The 19,138-nt window shown below is 46.0% G+C and overlaps 1 protein-coding gene across 1 annotated transcript in view; it reads left to right on the forward strand.

Annotated features, from left to right (window-relative positions):
- The window catches only part of LOC119432537 (ran-binding protein 3-like), a 39,802-nt gene that overhangs the window by 6,330 nt on the left and 14,334 nt on the right, over positions 1-19,138 (forward strand). Inside the window, exons 2-6 of the mRNA XM_037699703.2 lie at positions 4,559-4,673; positions 6,650-6,745; positions 9,963-10,007; positions 13,032-13,127; positions 17,532-17,883. Of these exons, the coding sequence (XP_037555631.2) occupies positions 4,559-4,673; positions 6,650-6,745; positions 9,963-10,007; positions 13,032-13,127; positions 17,532-17,883 (704 nt within the window). The remainder of the gene's footprint in view (positions 1-4,558; positions 4,674-6,649; positions 6,746-9,962; positions 10,008-13,031; positions 13,128-17,531; positions 17,884-19,138) is intronic.

Here is a 19,138-nt window from a genome sequence, read left to right on the forward strand (position 1 = left end):
GCAACGCGTGGCTTCAAAACTGATGTCCGACTAACGTGCCGAGTTTCCAAAGCTATTTGCCAATTACTTCTCGCTGTCGTTGTAAAAAGGCGTGTTGTAATAATGACGACTGCGACTCGTCGCCTCGCGTTTGCGGGCGCGCTTAGCGTAGACTTCCGCCGCTCTACCGTACTAAAAAAATGAAGCGAACGTTCCCCTGGTGAAGGCTTCGGAGCGGAGATAGTTCCGAGAGCCCGCGGCATCTTTCGCACTGGGCGGGCTACAGGAAAAGCCGCTGCGATCGCTCGCGCGCTCGTTCTGTGTCCGCACCGCCCCGAAATCGCCGGCAATGTGCGCCTAAAATAAAGCGCGTTCGGCCTGGTTATTTGGCGCGTGGCGTCAAGTTGTTGCATCGGCGGCGCGTATTGGGCAGATGGCGAGGTGACTTCTCTGCGCGACTGCCGTGCCGTGAGTTCGCCAGCCACCCCCTTGTGTTTTTTTTTTTTTTTTTTTTTTTTTCTTCGTTGGTGTAGCTTGAAGCGGCTTGACGAATGGAAAGTGTTGGGTGACGAGGCGCGATAGTTTTTCGCTTGCTTTGCTGTGTGCGGGCGCCGTGACTATGGCGACAACAGAGCAAGCTGGCGAACGTGAGGCTGTGCTGCGCCGGTAGCGACAGATACGGGCTCTGCTACAACAGATACGCAGCCTCCAGTCAGAGCAGCCCGCGCTGTGGCCTATTTTCTTGGTTTTGCGCTGGCGGCTGGCGTTGACAGCAGTCGTCGTCGCCGATCTTCCCCCCACCCCTTCTGTTGCGTGTCGTGCGGCGTTTAAAGCGCTACTCTGAAAGATCTTTTCGGAGGAGAACTTCGTGATACGCGCTGTCGAGGCCTCCGCCGTCTGATACGAATCTAATACTGCGAGGAAACTGTTCTAGCGGGTGCTGCAATGTTGCCGTCAGGAATCGCGACATTCTCGCCAACCTTCTTGGCTTGTGGATCGTCTGACAGCGCGACTGCGACTGCGCGTGTGTATGAAGCACGTGGCGGGAAATTGTGCGCCGCAGTCGCGATCAACGTGGTAACGCGAGAGATGTGTTTTGACACTCGTTTTATCGAGCTTGGATAAGATAGCAGATATGATACAGTCATTAAGAGTGGTCGCCAGCTTCTGAAATAATCCTGAGGGCAGCTGCCAGTAATTTCTGGCCCCCGTGAGTTAACTGACACCTTTCAAAGCTTACATTTGATTTGACATGTTCCTTCTCAGCCATGACAACTTCTGACATTCAGCTACCCCCGAATCTCAAAGTATTGTTCTGCATAACGCCTTTTTTCAATCTTTTTGGGTGTACAAAACAACCTGCAGTGCTTAATCATGCTTTGATTGTTACTGCCACTCTAAACAGCAGGTTCAATTGTACTCATTTCCTTACATAGTGTGTGTCCTACATAAACACCTTGTCCTTACTTGCTTTCAAACAAGCACTTCGGGCCTTACACTTACATGGTTCATTGATTGCACAAGCCTGTTACTGCGGTGTTAATAGAAAACTATGGAATGCATAGCTTTCAAGTTCGAAGAGTGCTTGTCTACACTGTTAAAGGGACCCTGAAGCACTTTCTGAAAATAGTAAGGAAATGTTGCTGACATGTAGAGCCTGCTGTGAACATCTGAGTCAAATATTACTACACTGTATGCAGCAGGGAATTTCCAATCTTGTGTCAAAAACAGCGAAAGACCGCTTGCTTCTGCAATGCTGTCATGCAGTGTCGTCAAAAGCAGCTGAATCCTCCAACACCATTGGCTGATTTTGTGATCACAAGAACATTTTCAGTAATACATAACTGCTAATTATGAGTTAAATAAATGAAATATATGTTTGTCTGCGATCTCAAAAAGGCAAAAAAAAAAAAAAAAGATATCTAACCTTTTCACTGCACATAACTGCATCAGCTGCGCGTGGCCTCTTGAGATGGCAGCTGTGTGGTGATGATGATGATATATGTATTTTATTGGTGCAAGGGCCAGGGATGGATTCATGAGACGTTTTTCAATAGTGAGGCCATTCTATTATTAGTTGAAAAAGTGTTTCAGGGCCCCTCTACACTTCATTCTTAACATGCTGTCTGCTTGTATTGCTGCCACCTTAAATTTCATTTGCAGTCAGATGTGTACTACACTAGTCAGCTGCTAGTAAAACAGAAATTGGCTGTTTTAACTAGACCATTTATACATCTGAGTTGCACGAGGCAGCCAATCCCTACAGCTTTTTATGAATAAACCATAAACTGACCCTCCTTTCTCTATGAAAGTCCAGAAAATCTTTACAGACTGCGATGTAAGTTTTAAAAACATCAGCATCACTGTTAACCTGAAACTCGAGACTCCTAACAAAAATGAAATGCCCAGCAAGCTTATAATACAGGAATTCTTATGAATTGAACAAGACTATGATGCATGCTACAATATTATACAGACACCTAAAAAATTAGTGGCCCCATTGGTTGTGCAGTTGTCTTGACTGATTAGAGTTGTGTGATGTGCTTGAGTGTACATTGCAAGACATTTACAGCCTAGGTAGAGGGTGTCAAACTGGATATAAGAAATATTATCACAAAGAGATTGGGAAAAGCAATGATTTACACAGACTTCCTTTGTACTTTGAATGCCATAACATCTAGAAGCACCAGACAATGCATCAATCAATGAACAGCTAAATTTACTGAACTACAAGCAAAGCAGGAATAGAGATAGCCTTCCGCAGGTACTAAGCCATGTAGGCATAGAAAGGTAGGTGAATTTGTATGGATTTGTTGGCAGACAGAACTTTTCAATCAGGACACTCCACTTGGCAATCTTGAAATGCTGCTTTATCACACACATCCACTTGAAATGGCAAGCAGAATCCATTCATCATGTTTTAATGTTGCATAAACATGCAAAGCAAAAGGCAAACATTTCAGTGATATTCATCTTTTCCATTCACTTACATCTATTCCTGTTATTTTATTTAAAAAGCAGGCCAATATGACAGAATCTTCAGCGTAGGTTACCTTGGTTAAATTTCAGCCAGCCTTGAACACCGTTCGAAAATAACCTCTAACTACACTAGTGAACAAAGAAGATATCACGCTGCAGTTTCTCTCTAAAAACATTAATTGCCAGCGTTAAAATAACCATGAGCTGCTCTAGAAAAGAAAATAGTGTTGTACAATACGCACACTTTTGCCGCCACAGGGACAATAATGAACAGCGTTTTGCTTGTCGGTGCTACCATAGCTTTATTTTCCACTTTGTTCATTTCATGGTGCTAACTATTGCATACATTCTCAAGTTTCTGTACTGGTGCATATCTGTGTGCCTGTATGTTTATTTTTCTGTAGCTCTCTCTCCACATCGGCCCTCATCACCTATTACACCTTTACTAGTGTGCCAAGCCCATCTCTGTAGGCTAACCTCTCCAGTTATATAATTGAAAATTTTCTCTCGCCTGTGTACTTGCATTTTATGGCATACTGGTCGGTGTATGCAGTTTTCGTGTGGTTCGTTATTGAATTACATTAAGTTTTGTAGGCAATGGTGTAGGCTATGTTGTGTAAATAACATGGTGGCAAGTGTCCAAGAGGCTATTGTGCAAAGCTAGTGGCCAGCTCTCTGAGCTAGAAATTCAAGATATCTTTTTGTCCATTACTGAAACACCTGTGCCACTAGTCGTAGGGATGGTATCGCCTCTAAGCTGCTGTTGTACTATAGATACACACACACACGTGATGTCTTGCACCCTTCTCAAATGGCTGTCATAATTAAGCACCCATCTGTTGTGAGCAAATTGCTTCATGTCATTGGGCACTTGTTAGAACAGCAGAAAGCTGGGCAAATTCCAGGGATTCGTGGCACAGAAAGGCAGGCGCGCGAACCACAGACTTCAAGAATGACAATGCATTCTCATTCTTCTGGCATCCAAAGACTTGCGTGCCTTCCTTTCTGTGTCATGGGTGGGCAATTGCTAAATAGTGAAACTAGTGAATAGATAGCATTTGCACGTAAATAATGCAACCACGGTTGTAACTTACGGAGGGGGGGGGGGGGAGACTTTCTGTCTCAGAAAAAGAAAAAGGTATACGTTACGCTTATAACGTGAAGTGATGTGGTGAGAAACAGGAAATGACGCACAAATGTGGGTGCCCACTGGGCGCTTTATTCGTCGTTACTACAAACTGCCATTGCAAAACACAAAGGATGAGTGCACGCACAATTTACATGTCACCTTGTCACTACTGACACCTTCGTCAGTGTCAGCAAGAACAGCGTCGTCCTCCATGCCACGAAAGTTATTGAACAGACAGCACTGCGGAAAGGCCTGCAGAATGTTCAAACATGGTTCTATTGTATGTGTTAGAACATGGCTTTGTGCACGGGGTTGCCTAGGGAAAATCAAGAAGCAAAAAACTCCTTGTATTCATGTCGTGAGCTCAAATGTTACAAGAGGCGCGTTCTGAGGCCTGAAATTTTTCAAAAAAACTCGCATTCATGCAAATACGGTAATTGTGCCGAGCTGTGATGGGTGGGTGGAAAGTAGCTCGTGAAGAAGTTAAGCCAAAGTGGAGTTCTGCTGGATTTCTTGCTTTTCTCAGGTGGCAGTCCAGGCAATGGAGATTCTGGGCTTGTCTCCAGTTCCTGCCTGTCATCCGGAGGTAAGACGGCTTGGCGTTTGAGAAAGCACAGTGTTGCTGGCCTGCTGGAAACAGTGAATACCCTTCATTAATATTAGATGGCAGGGTGTTAAACCTAAATATTTTTTCCCCCCAGTTTTTGTTTTGAGTGCAGCTCCGGAGTGTGAAAACAATGGTTTGAACTAGTTCGAGTCGGTTTTAAGTTCGTTTTCATAACCGAACAATGATTACAGATAACGACACCAAGTTTGTCTTGTACAGAAACTTGACAGTGCTCCTGACCTGCACGGGAATACATTTTAAGAAATTCGGGTGTGCTGCGTTTCAAAGGATGCATGTACAGTGAAACCTAATTAAAATATGTATCTGGCGGGAATGTGGCACAACTACAGAATAAACGGTAGCACGCACTAACTGCCAAATAGAAACTTGCATCTCTTGACGTTTGCCACCACTGCTATCCTAAATGCAACCCTAAATGTTGCCTAAAATATGCGTTACGAGGTGTTTTTTTTTGCCGAAGCAGTGAAAAAAATGCAGTTCTGTTCCATGACTCTCAATAGCGCAAACGAGATACCAAACAACACTTGAAAACTTTGGCACGGAACATAGCGGCCAACAAAGTGGCAGAGCAGACAACTTGTCCAGCTTTCCCCAATGCGTATGTGCGAGTTTGTATAACTATCTGTTACTGAGCTAGAACCGGTGCCGCTTCATGAAATACAGTACCTGCTGCCACTTGGTGTAGATCACGGTAGTGGGCGTGCCCAGCAAGCTTTCTTGCGAAGCCCGCTTCAGGATTGTCCGACGTTGAGGCGCAAACAGTCATACATTCATGGGCCTGTTCTAAAGGTATTGACAGTTATGCTCTTTGACAGTTCAGTTTCAGTCTTAAAGGGGAAATTGGCCAGAATTCATTACACTTCAGAAATTAGTGGCATCAACCTTTTATGTGTCTGGAAACAGTTGCGAGCTCCTCAGATGAGGGATGGCACTTCCTGTGTTAAGATCAGTTGTCTGGCTCTTTTGGTTAAAAAGTTGGTCTAATTTGCATAACTACTTGTCTGATTATACATCGGCTTATTTTAAACTGTATCTCTCCATGGTGAAGGCAATCTGGAAGAAACATTTTAAAGTTCCCACAGTAGCTTTATAAGCAAGTAACGTTACAGAGGCTCGTGCCATGAAAAGGTTACAGTGTATGCATCCAAGGGCTCGGTTAGCGGAGTTTATTCTGGGGTGGTTTGCGGAGTTGGACCAAGATAGATCTGTAGAGAGATGGATGGATACCTACGTGTTCAATTATCGTCTTTCCTATTTCAAAGGATTTCGAGTGCTTCTCCTGAAGCACCTTGTTACAAATCACCCACTGCCAGCAAGCTATTTCATAGTCGCCCATTTGAAACGCTCACAAAAGTCTTCTAACGTGCCTGCAGCCCTGATGTGTCCCATTGATAACTGCACTAATGGCACTGCAACATGGATGATGCAACACGGTGGATGTTGCTCTACCCGTGAGAAAGCCATGCTGCTGCGGACAGATTGTTATTTTTTGCAAGAAATGTATTTAGCTGCAGTAAAATGAGTTTTTTAAACAGTGTGTTAACTACATTAAGAATATAAATTGGTCTATAACTGCTTGGATGGTTTGGGTCACCAGTTTTGTACACAGGTATAACCTTTGCAATTTAAAGTACACAGGGGTAGGAGTTAGTTTAGTGCATAGTTAAAGAGGTATGCATTAAGATATAAACATTGTTTGTCAGGATTGTAACAGGAATAGTACTGCTACGTACGGGTGCCTTGTTAGCTGACAGTTTGCCCAGGGTATATTTTATTGCACCAGGCATTAGTTAAAAAAAAAAACAAGAATTGTTTTCAACAGTTCTCAGAACCCTGGTGGTTGTGGAACTGCACCTCTAAACATGAAGTAATTTTTTGTGCACGTCCCCCCTCCTCCTGCCTCCGTCTTCTCATCACCTGACCGTGCACCACAGCTGGCATGCTGGGACTGTCGCGGATTCAGCAGAACCCATTTGCCATCAAGACCACCATCCCAACGAGGAGCGTAGCAGACAGCACGGAAAACAAAGGTGAGAGCACTTGCCTGTTTCATTGTCTGGCGATGGAGAGGCGATTCGGGCTTCATTTTGATGGGGGCGAAAGGAAAAAATACACACACCAGTGTACCGTGCATTGGGTGCACGTTAAAGAACCCTGGATGGCCGAAATTAATCCGGAATCCCCCACCTATGGTGTGCCTCATAATCATATCCTGGTCTTGGCACTTAACAACCCAGAATGTAATTAATTTTAACTGATCTGCTGCTTGTTGCACCAGTCTTGGAAAAGGTGGGAAAACCTGGAGTTGTCAGAGAAGTTGTCAAAGAGAGAAAAGCCACGTCATTTGGAAATTTACCTCGTAAAAGCAGGCAATTTGCAAGATCCTGTGCATTGGTCTCCTGTCAGACTCGGGAGTGTTACTCCTGCTAAAGAACTCGGCAATTTTATGTTTCTACAAACCGGGAGAACTCTCAGGAGGAAAGCGTGAGTGTAATTCTGTTTGTTGTGGTTGTGTAGCGTTACTGTTTTTTAAAGCGATAGCTTTCTTGGTTCTTCCCTGCGCCTTGTGGTTTGTCAGTCTGGTCGTTTCCTGCCAACTTGGCACTCTGGATGTCACTAGGTGCTACTAGGTGCCGAATGAAAATAGCAGCGTACCAGCCTATATAATAACCCTTGTATGGTGACCAGCCATAACCACTTTAGTTCCCCTTAGCAAAAAAGATAACTTCCTACACAAAATCTGAACATATAATGTCTGCTCAAAGGCATCTCGAAAGCATGCGAATTCTTTAATAGAAAAATGAATTATGTTTAAACGTAAATTAAACTCTGATGTATGGAACTCGCATGACAAATTGCAAATGCTGCCTTTACAACTTAACGGCTTACCTTTTCCCGAGATTTGGGGCCCTGTAACGTAAAACTATTCCAATCTGTTTTTATTACAATCTCCTGACGTCAAATTTACGTAACCACGAACGCAAGCATCGGGCAGTGACTTGCAGCGTTGTTTGAACGGGCCAATCAAACACTCTCCTTGTTTATACGAGGCCACATTTGTTTGCTTTCATAGCCAATAGCATTGCCTTAGTTGACAGGTTTTTCTTATCTAATTGGCTGACCAGAGGAGAGGAGTATGCAGAGGTGGAGAGGGTTTTGAGTGGGGCCGGGCTACTGCAGTGAATGTAGATAACCTTATGAGGTGGGTGCTACCAGCATCTGTGATTGGTATGCTTCTTCTTGCTTACCGTATTTACTCGAATCTAGGCCGACTCCGATTATAAGCCGACCCCCCAAAGTTCGAAGCCAGAAAAAAAAAAAAAAAAAAAACCTTACCTCAAACATGGGCCGAACAAAAAGGCGAGAACAGGGTTCACAAAATAAAAACAGCATTTATTGAATATGAACTCATTCTACGTCCTTATCGCTGCCATTTTAAAGCAGTGCACTAAATTCAGTACCATCAAGCACATTAGAGATGCTGCACTTTTTGAAGGAGTGCACAATCAAAGTTCCTGGGTAAATGCTATCTTCCTTGCGGCGCACACAAAAAGCATCTCCTGTTGCCCCCTCCAACGACGGACGTATTTCTCATCCATGCCGAAGTCCCGTCCAGCTTGAACGTTTGATGATGCCTCTGTGGCTAGCACAACTGTTTGTTAGAAAGCGGTACTATAGTGGCATCGCCTGTTACGATAATGCCAAGCCGCGCGCAGATGCTACACGATACCAATACTACTGATACGACACGGGTCAAAATGGCGACATCACTCGGCTACTTCAGTTGGCTACTGGCGCAGCCAGTAGCAGCTGCGATACTGACTTTTCTAGATGGCACTAACTATGCACCATATTTATCAGTTTCAGTTCAAAACTGGCGCGTTTTTCAAAATCCTCGAATCTAAGCCGACCCTAGAGTTTCGTATATGATTATTTGAAAAAACTGTCGGCGTAGATTTGAATAAATACGGTAGCGTTCGGTGTCTTGTAGAAAATCGCAGCGACGTGCAACTAAAACGGATGCTCAGCGAAGAAAATTTGGCAGAGCGTGCTGAAAGGGCTCAAAACGTTGTACTGCCACACAAAATTGTTTCTTGTATGCCAATAAATCCATTCTGTTCGGCAGCTCCGAGTAGCAAGTGCCAGAGTGATGAGTGGGCAGCCATCTTCTATTGATTTCGTAACGGGGCACTCTCCGGATATCCCAAAAGAAGTTCAGTTTTGTTCGGCATATTAATGCATCTTTCATGCATACAAATCACTTTGACGCGGTGAGTTCTCGCGGTTTTGTGACATTGTGTGACAGTCAGGTGAAGTGGGCACAGCCCGAAAACTTTTGGCCAGTTGCGGTGGGCTGATGGTGAAAAAGGCATAGAATCCGAAATAATTGTTTTTGTTTTGGACGGTTTATTCATGCATAATCAGTGTGTACACGTCATATCAGATGAAGAGCTTTTGCAGTTTTCCTGGCGTCACGTGACAGACAAGCGAAGTGGAGGTGGCACGAAATTATTTTAACCAATCGTGGAGGGCTGATTGCAGAAACAGAATAGAAAAGTTAGGAATAGCTTCATGTTATAGCGCCTTTGGCTGTGGTCGGCGGCATTCAGAATCAACTTGGCGTGGCTAGTTTCAGTTATGAGGATGCACCAATGACATGGCCGATTGTGATTGGTGATGGGCAATTGTGATTCTTATTGGTGGTGTATCAAAACTAAACTGTAGGTATTTATGCTCCCAGTCATGCAGTTGAAGTCTGAATTATTGCACGGTGTGCTGTAAGTTGTCTGATATTTTGGTCGTCTTTATATAGTGTTAAGTCTCTGGCTACGGAGTTGTCTGAATAATCAAGCATTTGCGAATTAACGATTGGCAACTGTGTTTTTAGTTTAAGGTTATAAATTTGTAAATTTCGTGCATCCATTTTTTTAAGACTTGCTGATACCTGGCAAAAAAAACAAAAAAAAAAAAACAAGGGGGGAGGTCATAAATCAAGATTCTGCTTATAGAGCAGCTAGAATTTTTCTTTTTTTTTTGTCAAGTGCAACAAAGTATGCTTTAATTGGTCAGGCAATTGTCTTAATTGTCTTATAAAAGCCATTTTGCATTTTGCATGCACTATTTGAATAGGGAAATTAGAGTTGGCCTTGAGCTAAAGGTTCCTGTATAGAAGAAGGGCCGGTTTTCTTTGCATTTTCACTGCATCGATTCAACAGTTGTGGCGCCTTTTTGTTTGTCTGTGCGCAGAGTCGAAGCCCATTGTTGCTCCGCCCACCTTAGTTCTTGGCGCAGGTGAGTGTGAACACTGCTTGTAGTAACACAGAAGATAACAAGGGTGGGCTGGGGAAGGGGGTCACTGAAACAGCTTTGGTGGCACCATAGAGTTTCAATATTACCTAGAGGGAAGTGGCCACCATGCATGCGAGTGTCCTAATGGGCCCCGTGGCAACTTGGGAATGCCAGTATGTTGGCGAACGAGGCTTTGGTCTCAAACTTGACTTTGGCCTGAAACGAGGTCATGGCTTTCTCAAAAGAAAATCTCCGTAAAAAGTTTTCATTCACCCATACTGCACCTTTCAACGAAGTTTACTCGCAGTGCATAATAAGCAAGCGTGGAAAAAAACGAGCTTTTTGCATGGTCACATAATTGCACATCTGAACCGAAGTCTCTATCACTAAATAAAAAATTTGTTCTCTAGTATTAGAGAAAGAACAGCTCGTTACGTGCTGTTTTAGGGGAGAACAAATAAATCTGAAGGCTGTTTCACATGCTGCGCCTGGAGCGAAAAAAAATCGGTGTAGTTGCACACGTCGCAATGCGATTTTGTGAGGGCTCAATTCACATGATTGCGATTTCAACAATGCGACTGGTGCGACGCCCAGGGTTGCTTGCTGCCAGGTTTTTTTACACGTGCCACATAATTCTTTTAATGTAATGAAAAAGACGTGCACTTTATAAGATAATTGACCTCTCTGTATTAGGACCAAATAATACGTGTGTTTTGTAATTTAAAAACGTTTTGAAGTTTAACTTCGTTTAGGAGCGGGGGCGCAACGGCGGTTCCAATGCATGACGTGCGTAAACAGCTGTTCGCAGCTGGTTGTTCAGTGCTGTGTGTTGTCTCATGTGCCTTCTATGTGTCGCTCTGCCTGAATAGAATAAAAAGTCCGCAATATATTCAACGTTTATTGGTTTCTGCGTAGGAAAAAAAGAAAATTCTCTGTCAGAGAAGATGCAACTTAACGTGCATGGAGTATTTGAAAACAAATTGACTCTGTTTATTCAAGCCACAGAGCTAAATATGCTTTCGTAGAAAATTCATTACGATAGCCTGCACGCTTGGCATGTCAAATTTAATGAGCAAGTGAGGCAAGATAACCTTTCAAGATGCATCGGGAAGTTTACGCGTGTGGAAAACTGACAGGAAAAGAATGCATCTAAACGGTCGCGCGTTCAGCACAATGTTGAAACTTTGGGTACTTTGTTGCCCTGTCATTTGCATTTGCAGAGGTTGAAGGTATTTAAACTGCTCCGTACACGCGATTTTTGTATGCTACTCAACAAATTAAAATTGTGACGACCCCCAAAAGGCCATCAGAACTGTTGTCGACGCCGTTGGCGTTTTGCCCGCGTTCGCACTGAATGTGCGCGGCGTTGGTGACTGTTGCCGGTGCCTCTGGGGGCGGCTCGGAGGTTTTCGACGCTGTCGGCGTCTGTTGTCTACGCCGCCGGCGTATATTGGCGTCCGAAAAATCTATTGTTCGGAAAATCGGTCATTGACTGTAGTTGAAACAGGCGTAATGCACATGGTGCAGCATAGACAGTTGCGCAAAAACGAGAATGATGGCGTCGTTGCATCCGATATCGCACTGGCACACACCCCACGCCAAGCTTCAAAGCTGTCAATCTAACCTGCACGTGGTATCTTGGGACCTTTCATTGATGAACCACCCGTACGAACATATTAGCAGCAAGCATTCCATGATGGCTTGTAGCCCATTGCCACATCGGCCAGCAGCGAATTTCTTCATGACCACACTGTCAAGGCTATTAGGCCTAATGGTACTGCTCCATCAGGCATCGGCGGCTGAAGTTATGGTTTGATGCCTAGTCCACGCAAATCTATTTGCAGTAGCCTCGTAAACAACGCGAGTGCATGGGATGGCAACGAAGTTGTTCACGACCGTCATCTTTGCGACACGGCACTGTGGCCTCTTGTATCCGATGCCATTTGTAGACGCACATTGGTCTCTTTTGGCAGCTTTGAGCAACCCATCAAAATGCTAGCTTTGTATTTACATAGCAGGCATGAAAGTGTCAAGGTCGGTTGCATGGATTTGCACTGGGAAGCATCGTGCACTCTTGCAGTGACACTCCAGATTTGAGAATCTTTTAACAGGTGGCAAATAACGCTTAACTTGACAGTGAAAGGGTGTGGACGGCACCTGCTTTAAATTTTGTGATATTCGATATGTGATTCGATACCCAGCCTTCTTTTTTTTTTCATTCGATTCGATATTTGATTTGAAATCTACTATTCGATATTCCCACACCTAATAGCTTCCCAGGAACACTGCTCTCCAGGAGAGGAAGGGAATGGTCGCAGTTGGTGCTCGGTAGACTTGTCCAGGCACGTAAATGTCATCAGCGTGAGCTAGAAGCTTTGCATTAGGGCCTAAACACGCACACATGCCCACCCAGACGACAGTGCTCGCGAGCACGCCTCTTTTTGTTTCAAGCGCCCTGGAAACATTGCATTCCTTTTCTGTTCTGAACCGTCAGAATTATCAGCGATAGCTTGTTGGGGGCTGTTGTTTTGGCCACCTGACACTAATGTTCGTCACAAAGGCAAGTCGCAACAGTGGCCACAACACTGTTCTATGAGGCTAACCGATGCATAGTGTTGCCACCCCCTCTGCCCCCGATTTCACAACTCTAGAAACAATGTACATATGGGGATGGAGGGTGATCAAAGTGCGAACTTGACAACCTGTGAAAGCTGGCGGTTGAGTTCATTAATGAGATCACTGCGACTACCCACATGACTCTTTCCGACGCAACGTCCCAGGTGCTAAGCTGAATTGACCCAGAAGGCATCGTCTGCTCTTGTCAGTGCAGCGGCATGCAATGTTATAGAACTTAAGAGATGATGACCCTGGACTGAATTCTCGCTTGAACCGGTTCTGAACAGTTTCTTCAAAAAGTTGGTTCGGCTCGACACGCCGACTGCAGGGGCTTTCCAGTCCATCAAGTTTCTTAAACATCGTCGCCCGACATTTACTTGTGTTGCAAAGGTGTTGCTGTGTTTGTTACAGACAATGCCTGCGCAGTGTCATCATCTGGGAGCCGGATAGTGCTCCGGCCGTCGGCCCTTGCTTTCCAAGCTGAAAAGCTGAAGCAGACATCACCAGGTAAGTTCAGACATCATTGAAGCATCGCTGCGATACTGTCGGCTTTACTGCTGAAGGGGACATTTGCAACTTTTTCTAAGGGTCACTAGATGCTAATGTTCAATTCTTTCTGAATGATAGATTACCCTTCTAGAGCCATTGCCATGTTTGTTTTATGCCAGTGTGGCCAGCTGCACAGATAGTCGCAATACAAGAGGTTGCACTGCACAATAAATACAGTAGAACCCCGCTGTTACGTTCCCGGGTGCTGCGTTTTCCCTGCTGTTACGTCATTTTCGGCCGGTCCCGGCACAGCTCCCATAGAACCCAATGCATTGGTAACCCCGCTGTTACGTCGCAACTGTGGGACCGTTCCCGCATCATACGTTGCGAACTGCCACACCGCGCCGGCCCGAGCGGCCATTTTGACTTTTCATGTCGCTTGGCTTGGTTGCTTGACGATGGCATTGGCCGCCGAAAGTGCTGGGGGCGACATTTATTACGTATTTTCGGTTTCCGCCATCAAAAGTATGGCCTTTGATATCCGCTTTTGCTATCTAAAGATGATGTCTATGACGCGTTGCGGCCCTAAAATTGGTTTTGGCTCATAGATGTTCCGTATAAAGTCCTAGGGCGATAACGCCGTCGCCGTGCGCCGTATGCTTTCTTTCGCGCGCGAGACGCAGTCGTCGGCTCCCCTCGCACAATTTCACTCGCACATACAGCATAGGTCGCCGCACGCCATATGCTGTATGCGCGAGTGAAAGCGTGTGAGCAAAGCCGCGTGGCCGAATGCTGAATGTGCGAGTGAAAGCGTGCGAGGGGAGCCGACGACCGCGTCTCGCGCGCGAAAGAAAAGCAGGGAGGCAGCGCGCCTCCTTCCGTTGCGCTCGAGGCACCAGCGAGGGAGCGAAAGGGGGGGGGGGAATAGCGGGCAGCGTTGTGCTCTGGCATCATACTGCGCGGCGGCACGCGGTCCCGCGGGCCGTATCTTGAAAGCGATCTGCGTGGGGGCAGATTCTACGCAGTGTAGGTGCGTCGGCGGCTCGTGGCTTTGTGCGTGCTGCGTGTTCTCGGCGCTCAGTTTGGGTTGAAGCGATAGACAACAGCACGAAGGTCACTTCGCTCGCTTCTGCAGCAGCGCTTAACTGCGCGTGTCCGCGCTCATCGAGTGTGATGTGTTCATGTTTGCCTGTGGGCGCTGACACTATGTTTGTTAATTAGTTAATAACTGAATGTTTACAAGTTTATACAGACGATAAAACTACTATTCTTACATTGTATAGCTCATCGCAATCGATACTTGGGCTGTCGGGCGAAACTACTTTTTGTCGCACGTAAGAATTAAAATAATATTGTGTGCAGTTCAACACTACTTCCATTTCTCAATTTTTCCTGTTTCCTGGCTCTTGCGTTTCCCGGCTCTTACGTTTTTTTTTTACGGTCTCGTGAAAAACGTAACAGCGGGGTTCTACTGTAGTAGTCCTTAGTGGGCTGAAGAGTACCGTATTTACTCGAATCTAGGCCGACTCCGATTCTAAGCCGACCCCCCAAAAGTTCGAAGTCAGAAAAAAAAGAAAAACTTACCTCGAATGTATGCCGAACGAAAAAGCGAGGACAGCATTCGCAAAATGAAACAGCATTTATTAAATATGAACATGCTGAGCTCATTCTATGTAACCATCGCTGCTAGCCTCGTCGCTATCTTCCTTACTACTGACATCTTCAAACAGTGCGCTATATTCAGTGCCATCCAGCGCATTGGAGATGCTGCATTTTTGGAAGGAGCGCACGTTGCGGCGCACGCAAAAACCATCTCCAGTGGCCCCCTCCAACGACACACCGATGCCGAAGTTCCGCCCGGCTTGAACGTTTGACGATGCCTCTACGGCTAGCACAACTACTGTATTTACTCGATTCTCACGCTTCCTCGATTGTAACACGCACCCGTTTTCCGTGAGGAAAAAGTCCTTTACCAGTACCGCGCACCTCATGCTTTCAAACTGAAATCCAACTATCTGTCATTTGGAAAAATAATTTCCTCCCGATGCACTGATGTTGCGATGAATAAAAAAAAAGTCGGAGTTTCGCCCGAAAGGCGATGCATCGAATGCGGTAGCAAATTAGTAGACCGCTATTAACAAGCACGGTGTCACGCGCGCTCAAGCAAACATGAACACACCTCGCTCGTTGACCGCGGAAACGAACTGTCAAAACGCTGGAGACGAAGCGCGCCTTCGTGCTAGCATGCCTCTCGCTTCAACGCGGCGAAAACACGGCGCGCGCCCGTCGCAGATTGCTTTCAAGATAGGGCCAAGGCGATCGTATCGCCGGAGCGGATCGTCGCAGATTACGTCCTGCTTCGGTCCACTGAAACCGTTCCGCATTGCTTTGCTGGCGAAAATCCTCTCCTTCTGTTTGCGCCAGTCCCGCTCGCAAGTTTCGGATTCTCCGAACGCCCGTGATGCGGCCTGATTTCCGTCCGTCTCCGCACATATGATCACTTTCCTTTTAAATGCGGCATCATGATGAACTCGGTACTTCATGTTGATAGATAGAGCAGACGCTGAGAACGTGAAGACAGACGGTAGACTATTGCCTAAGCACGTGTACTGCAGCACACGGAGGAAGCTTCCGCATGCTACGGTAGCTAGGCTCGACGCGCGTGCGAGGCGGCCATTCTGAAATGCCGACGCAGATTTAGGGTCGTGTTGAACGTGCGCGTTAGATTCGAGTAAATACAGTATTCGTTTAGAAAGCGGCACTATAGTGGCATCGCCCATTTGGTGCCATTACGATAACGCCACACCGCGCGCGCCGATGCTGCACCATACTGATACTACCGATACGACGCAGGTCAAAATGGCGACGTCGCTCGTGTACTTCAGTTGACTACTGGCGCGGCTAGCAGCGGCTGTGATACTGACTTTCTAGATGGCGCTAACTATGCACCATATTTATCAGTTTCAGTTAAAAACTAGCGCGTTTTTTTTAATCCTCGAATCTAAGCCGACCCTGGAGTTTCGTATGTGATTATTTGAAAAAAACTATCGGCCTAGATTCGAATAAATACGGTAACCACAAGGTTAGTTCGATTCGCCTGCACTTCTCTGAACCAGTTCATGGCGGTGCCCGAGAAGTTCGGAAATTGTGCAGCTCAGTTTCTGTGGTGCAGCACAATGCGACACTCAAAATGAATGCTGAGGTGCAGACTTGGTGCAGGCAGTTATGTTTGGGCCGACTAATGTGCATAGAGTGTTGCTGGGTAACACTCCCAGGACAACCAGTTCTAGTACACCTACACAAATACCAGAGAAAGTGTATGGGAGGATAATTGCTGGTAGAACAATTGCTACAGCATTGCTTGTGTAATGCAGTAGATGTGGGTTCAGCTCCCACTGGCGGCAAGTTGCCTTTTGGTCCACTTTCATCTCCCTCCCTTTACTTTAGCATTTCTATGTTTCAATAAATTTCACAGTTAATTTCCCCTGTGCTTTCTTTGGCTTCATTGTCTGTTGGTTTCATATGGTTGTGACTAGCAAAATTGGGACCCTCGGTTCCCTTTGTTCTCGTTCCCCTTTATACCTATTACTGGCTTTCATGTGGCATGCACTGTCTATTTGTTGCAAATGAAGGCAGTGCGAGAGGTCGCTGTAGCTTCCGTAGTGTTGCTTGCTGGGTATAAAAAAAGAGTATACCATATTTTTTGCGTGTATAGCTGGCACCGAAAATGCGAAAAATTTAACAGTAAAGCCGGGGTGCGGGTTATATACAAATTTTGTTTTTAGGTGTGGCTTCACAGCAGCGTGCGCAGCGCTGGCGTGAAGCCACACGAGCGCTGCCATGAAGCCACAGCTTAGGGAAAGGTTCTTTGCCATTCGAAGTTTTGTTATCGCCTACAGAACCCTGCCTTCTCCCCTCCTTCATGATGGCCCATTTTGTTACTGTGTAATTTTGCTTTTAGTAGTTGGTAAATATCGTACGCAGCATCAGCATACTCATATGTCACCCATTTCCCATGGGATTTTCGGTTCAGTCGCACTTGCTCTGGTGCCATCACCCATGCAGGGGCTGTTCTGTCCGTGCCGTCATCCTCTGTCATGTGAATGCTAGCTTTGAAGTGATCTGATTCGCATCACATGTCACGTGACTGATTCGCCCGTGATCGCCTTCGTCGTCTGAATCCAGCATTGTCAGCATCCCCAAAGAGAGGAGAACAGAGCCACTTGCGGAAGGTGCGACGAGGACGAGTCATGCATCCACAAGTGGAGACTGTACGTGCAAAGATTTAAGCGTTGCTGTATGCATTTATTCTGCAGGTTATACGTGAGGATTTTTTTTTTTTTTTACCGGGCTGTTGTAAGGGGCGGTTGTGTGCGGAAAAACAGGGTAGATATATCTTTCTTTTTTTTTTTTTGCGGACAGATGCAGCATCAACAGAAACGAAGGACAACTCGACCACAGCGACTGCTACCAAAGAACAGCAGCACCAGCAGCAGGCACCATCAGCATCCAGGGACCCCCGCGAGGTGTCGTCCACGTGTGAATCCACCACTAGCCCTGTCACAAATGGCACGCGGACGAGCGGCACAGTGTCCGGTGCGGAGGACGACAACAGTGGCAGCACCACAACCTCCAGCAGTGGCCGTACCGTCGGCGAGAGCAGCAGCAGCTTTGGCTTGGCCCTAGGGGACCTACGGAATGGCACCTCGTCGTCCGAACACCTGCCAACCCTCGGCAGTGGTGGCGGACTGCTCAGCTCGGCAACAGATGATGCGTGAGTGCCGGTACTCCTCGGAGATTCAAAGATGGGAGGAACATGTGGGTACTATAAGCAAGAAAGTTGTGAAGCACCTAAATGGCAGGAAGCCTGTCTTTTTGAGCTGTAGCTATGCATAGGACAACCTCAAGGGTCACCACAGAGCCATTACAATTTATGCTTAACTCAGTAACACCGAAATCTTTTTTGGAAAATTGCAAAAAAAAAATTTCTGAATTCGTTCTTTATTTTCCCCATGGTTTGCACATACCGTGCTCATTCAGAAATAATAAATATATGCTCTGTTCCTTGCATTCAATGAAGACATTGAATAACAAACGGTTATCACAGTACACAAAAGTCTTAAATAATATTCTCTCAACGCATGGGGCGGTCAGAGGGCCCTTGTCATAGAATTGCCTCACTGTTAAAGGATGTCGATTCACGAATCTCATGCCGCAGATGTTGTTCAAATTCTTCAAGTGCAAGTTGAGTGATCGCACCAATACCCGGCTTCTTCTCTCATTTGGTCTCCGATTGTGCGCTGAAAGCTAGAGGGGAGTAGCCAATGAGGCCATGCCCCACCCAAAAGTTGAGTGTCTCAGCAGCAAAAGGGTTCGTCGCGGTACTTGTGGCTGCCGCGGTAGACTACGCTACGCAGCATGCCATGGCTATCTCGGAGGCTATGCTCAGCAGGACGCAGCTACGCACAGCTGTCGTGCATAGACCAGCAATACAAAGATGAAATGATCTTTTCTGTCTTTTCGAGATCGCAGACATATATATATACATATATATATATGCTTGTCTCATTTAACTTACTTAGCAATTATGTATTACTGAGAATGTTCTCACGATCATGAAATCAGCCAATACCTGTTGGTGGGTCCAGCTGCTTGCTATGATGCTGCATAATGACATTGTGGAAGCGAGAACAAGCGATTTTTCGCGAACTAGCCTTGGACATGATCAGGACAGGCGACCCGAGATTGCAAATTCACTGCTGCATACAGTGCAGTAATAGTACAGAAGACTTATGTTAATTGAACTCCTGTTAATTAAGGTCCCGGCCGGCGCCCATGCTGGGCGCCGGCCGGGAACGAACAAAACATTTAGTATTGCGATCGTGAAATTGACATTTGCTAAATAATTCGAACTTGACCAGTTAGCATGCACGTGCCTCACCCCTGTGGTGACCCCAATAACGACCCCTCTAGTGGCAGTGTCTGTCTTGGTGGAGCTTAAAGAACAGTGAATGCGTTGAATGCACATC

The sequence above is a fragment of the Dermacentor silvarum genome, chromosome 11 (assembly GCF_013339745.2).
Source record: "Dermacentor silvarum isolate Dsil-2018 chromosome 11, BIME_Dsil_1.4, whole genome shotgun sequence".
Classification (NCBI taxonomy): Eukaryota; Metazoa; Arthropoda; class Arachnida; order Ixodida; family Ixodidae; genus Dermacentor; species Dermacentor silvarum.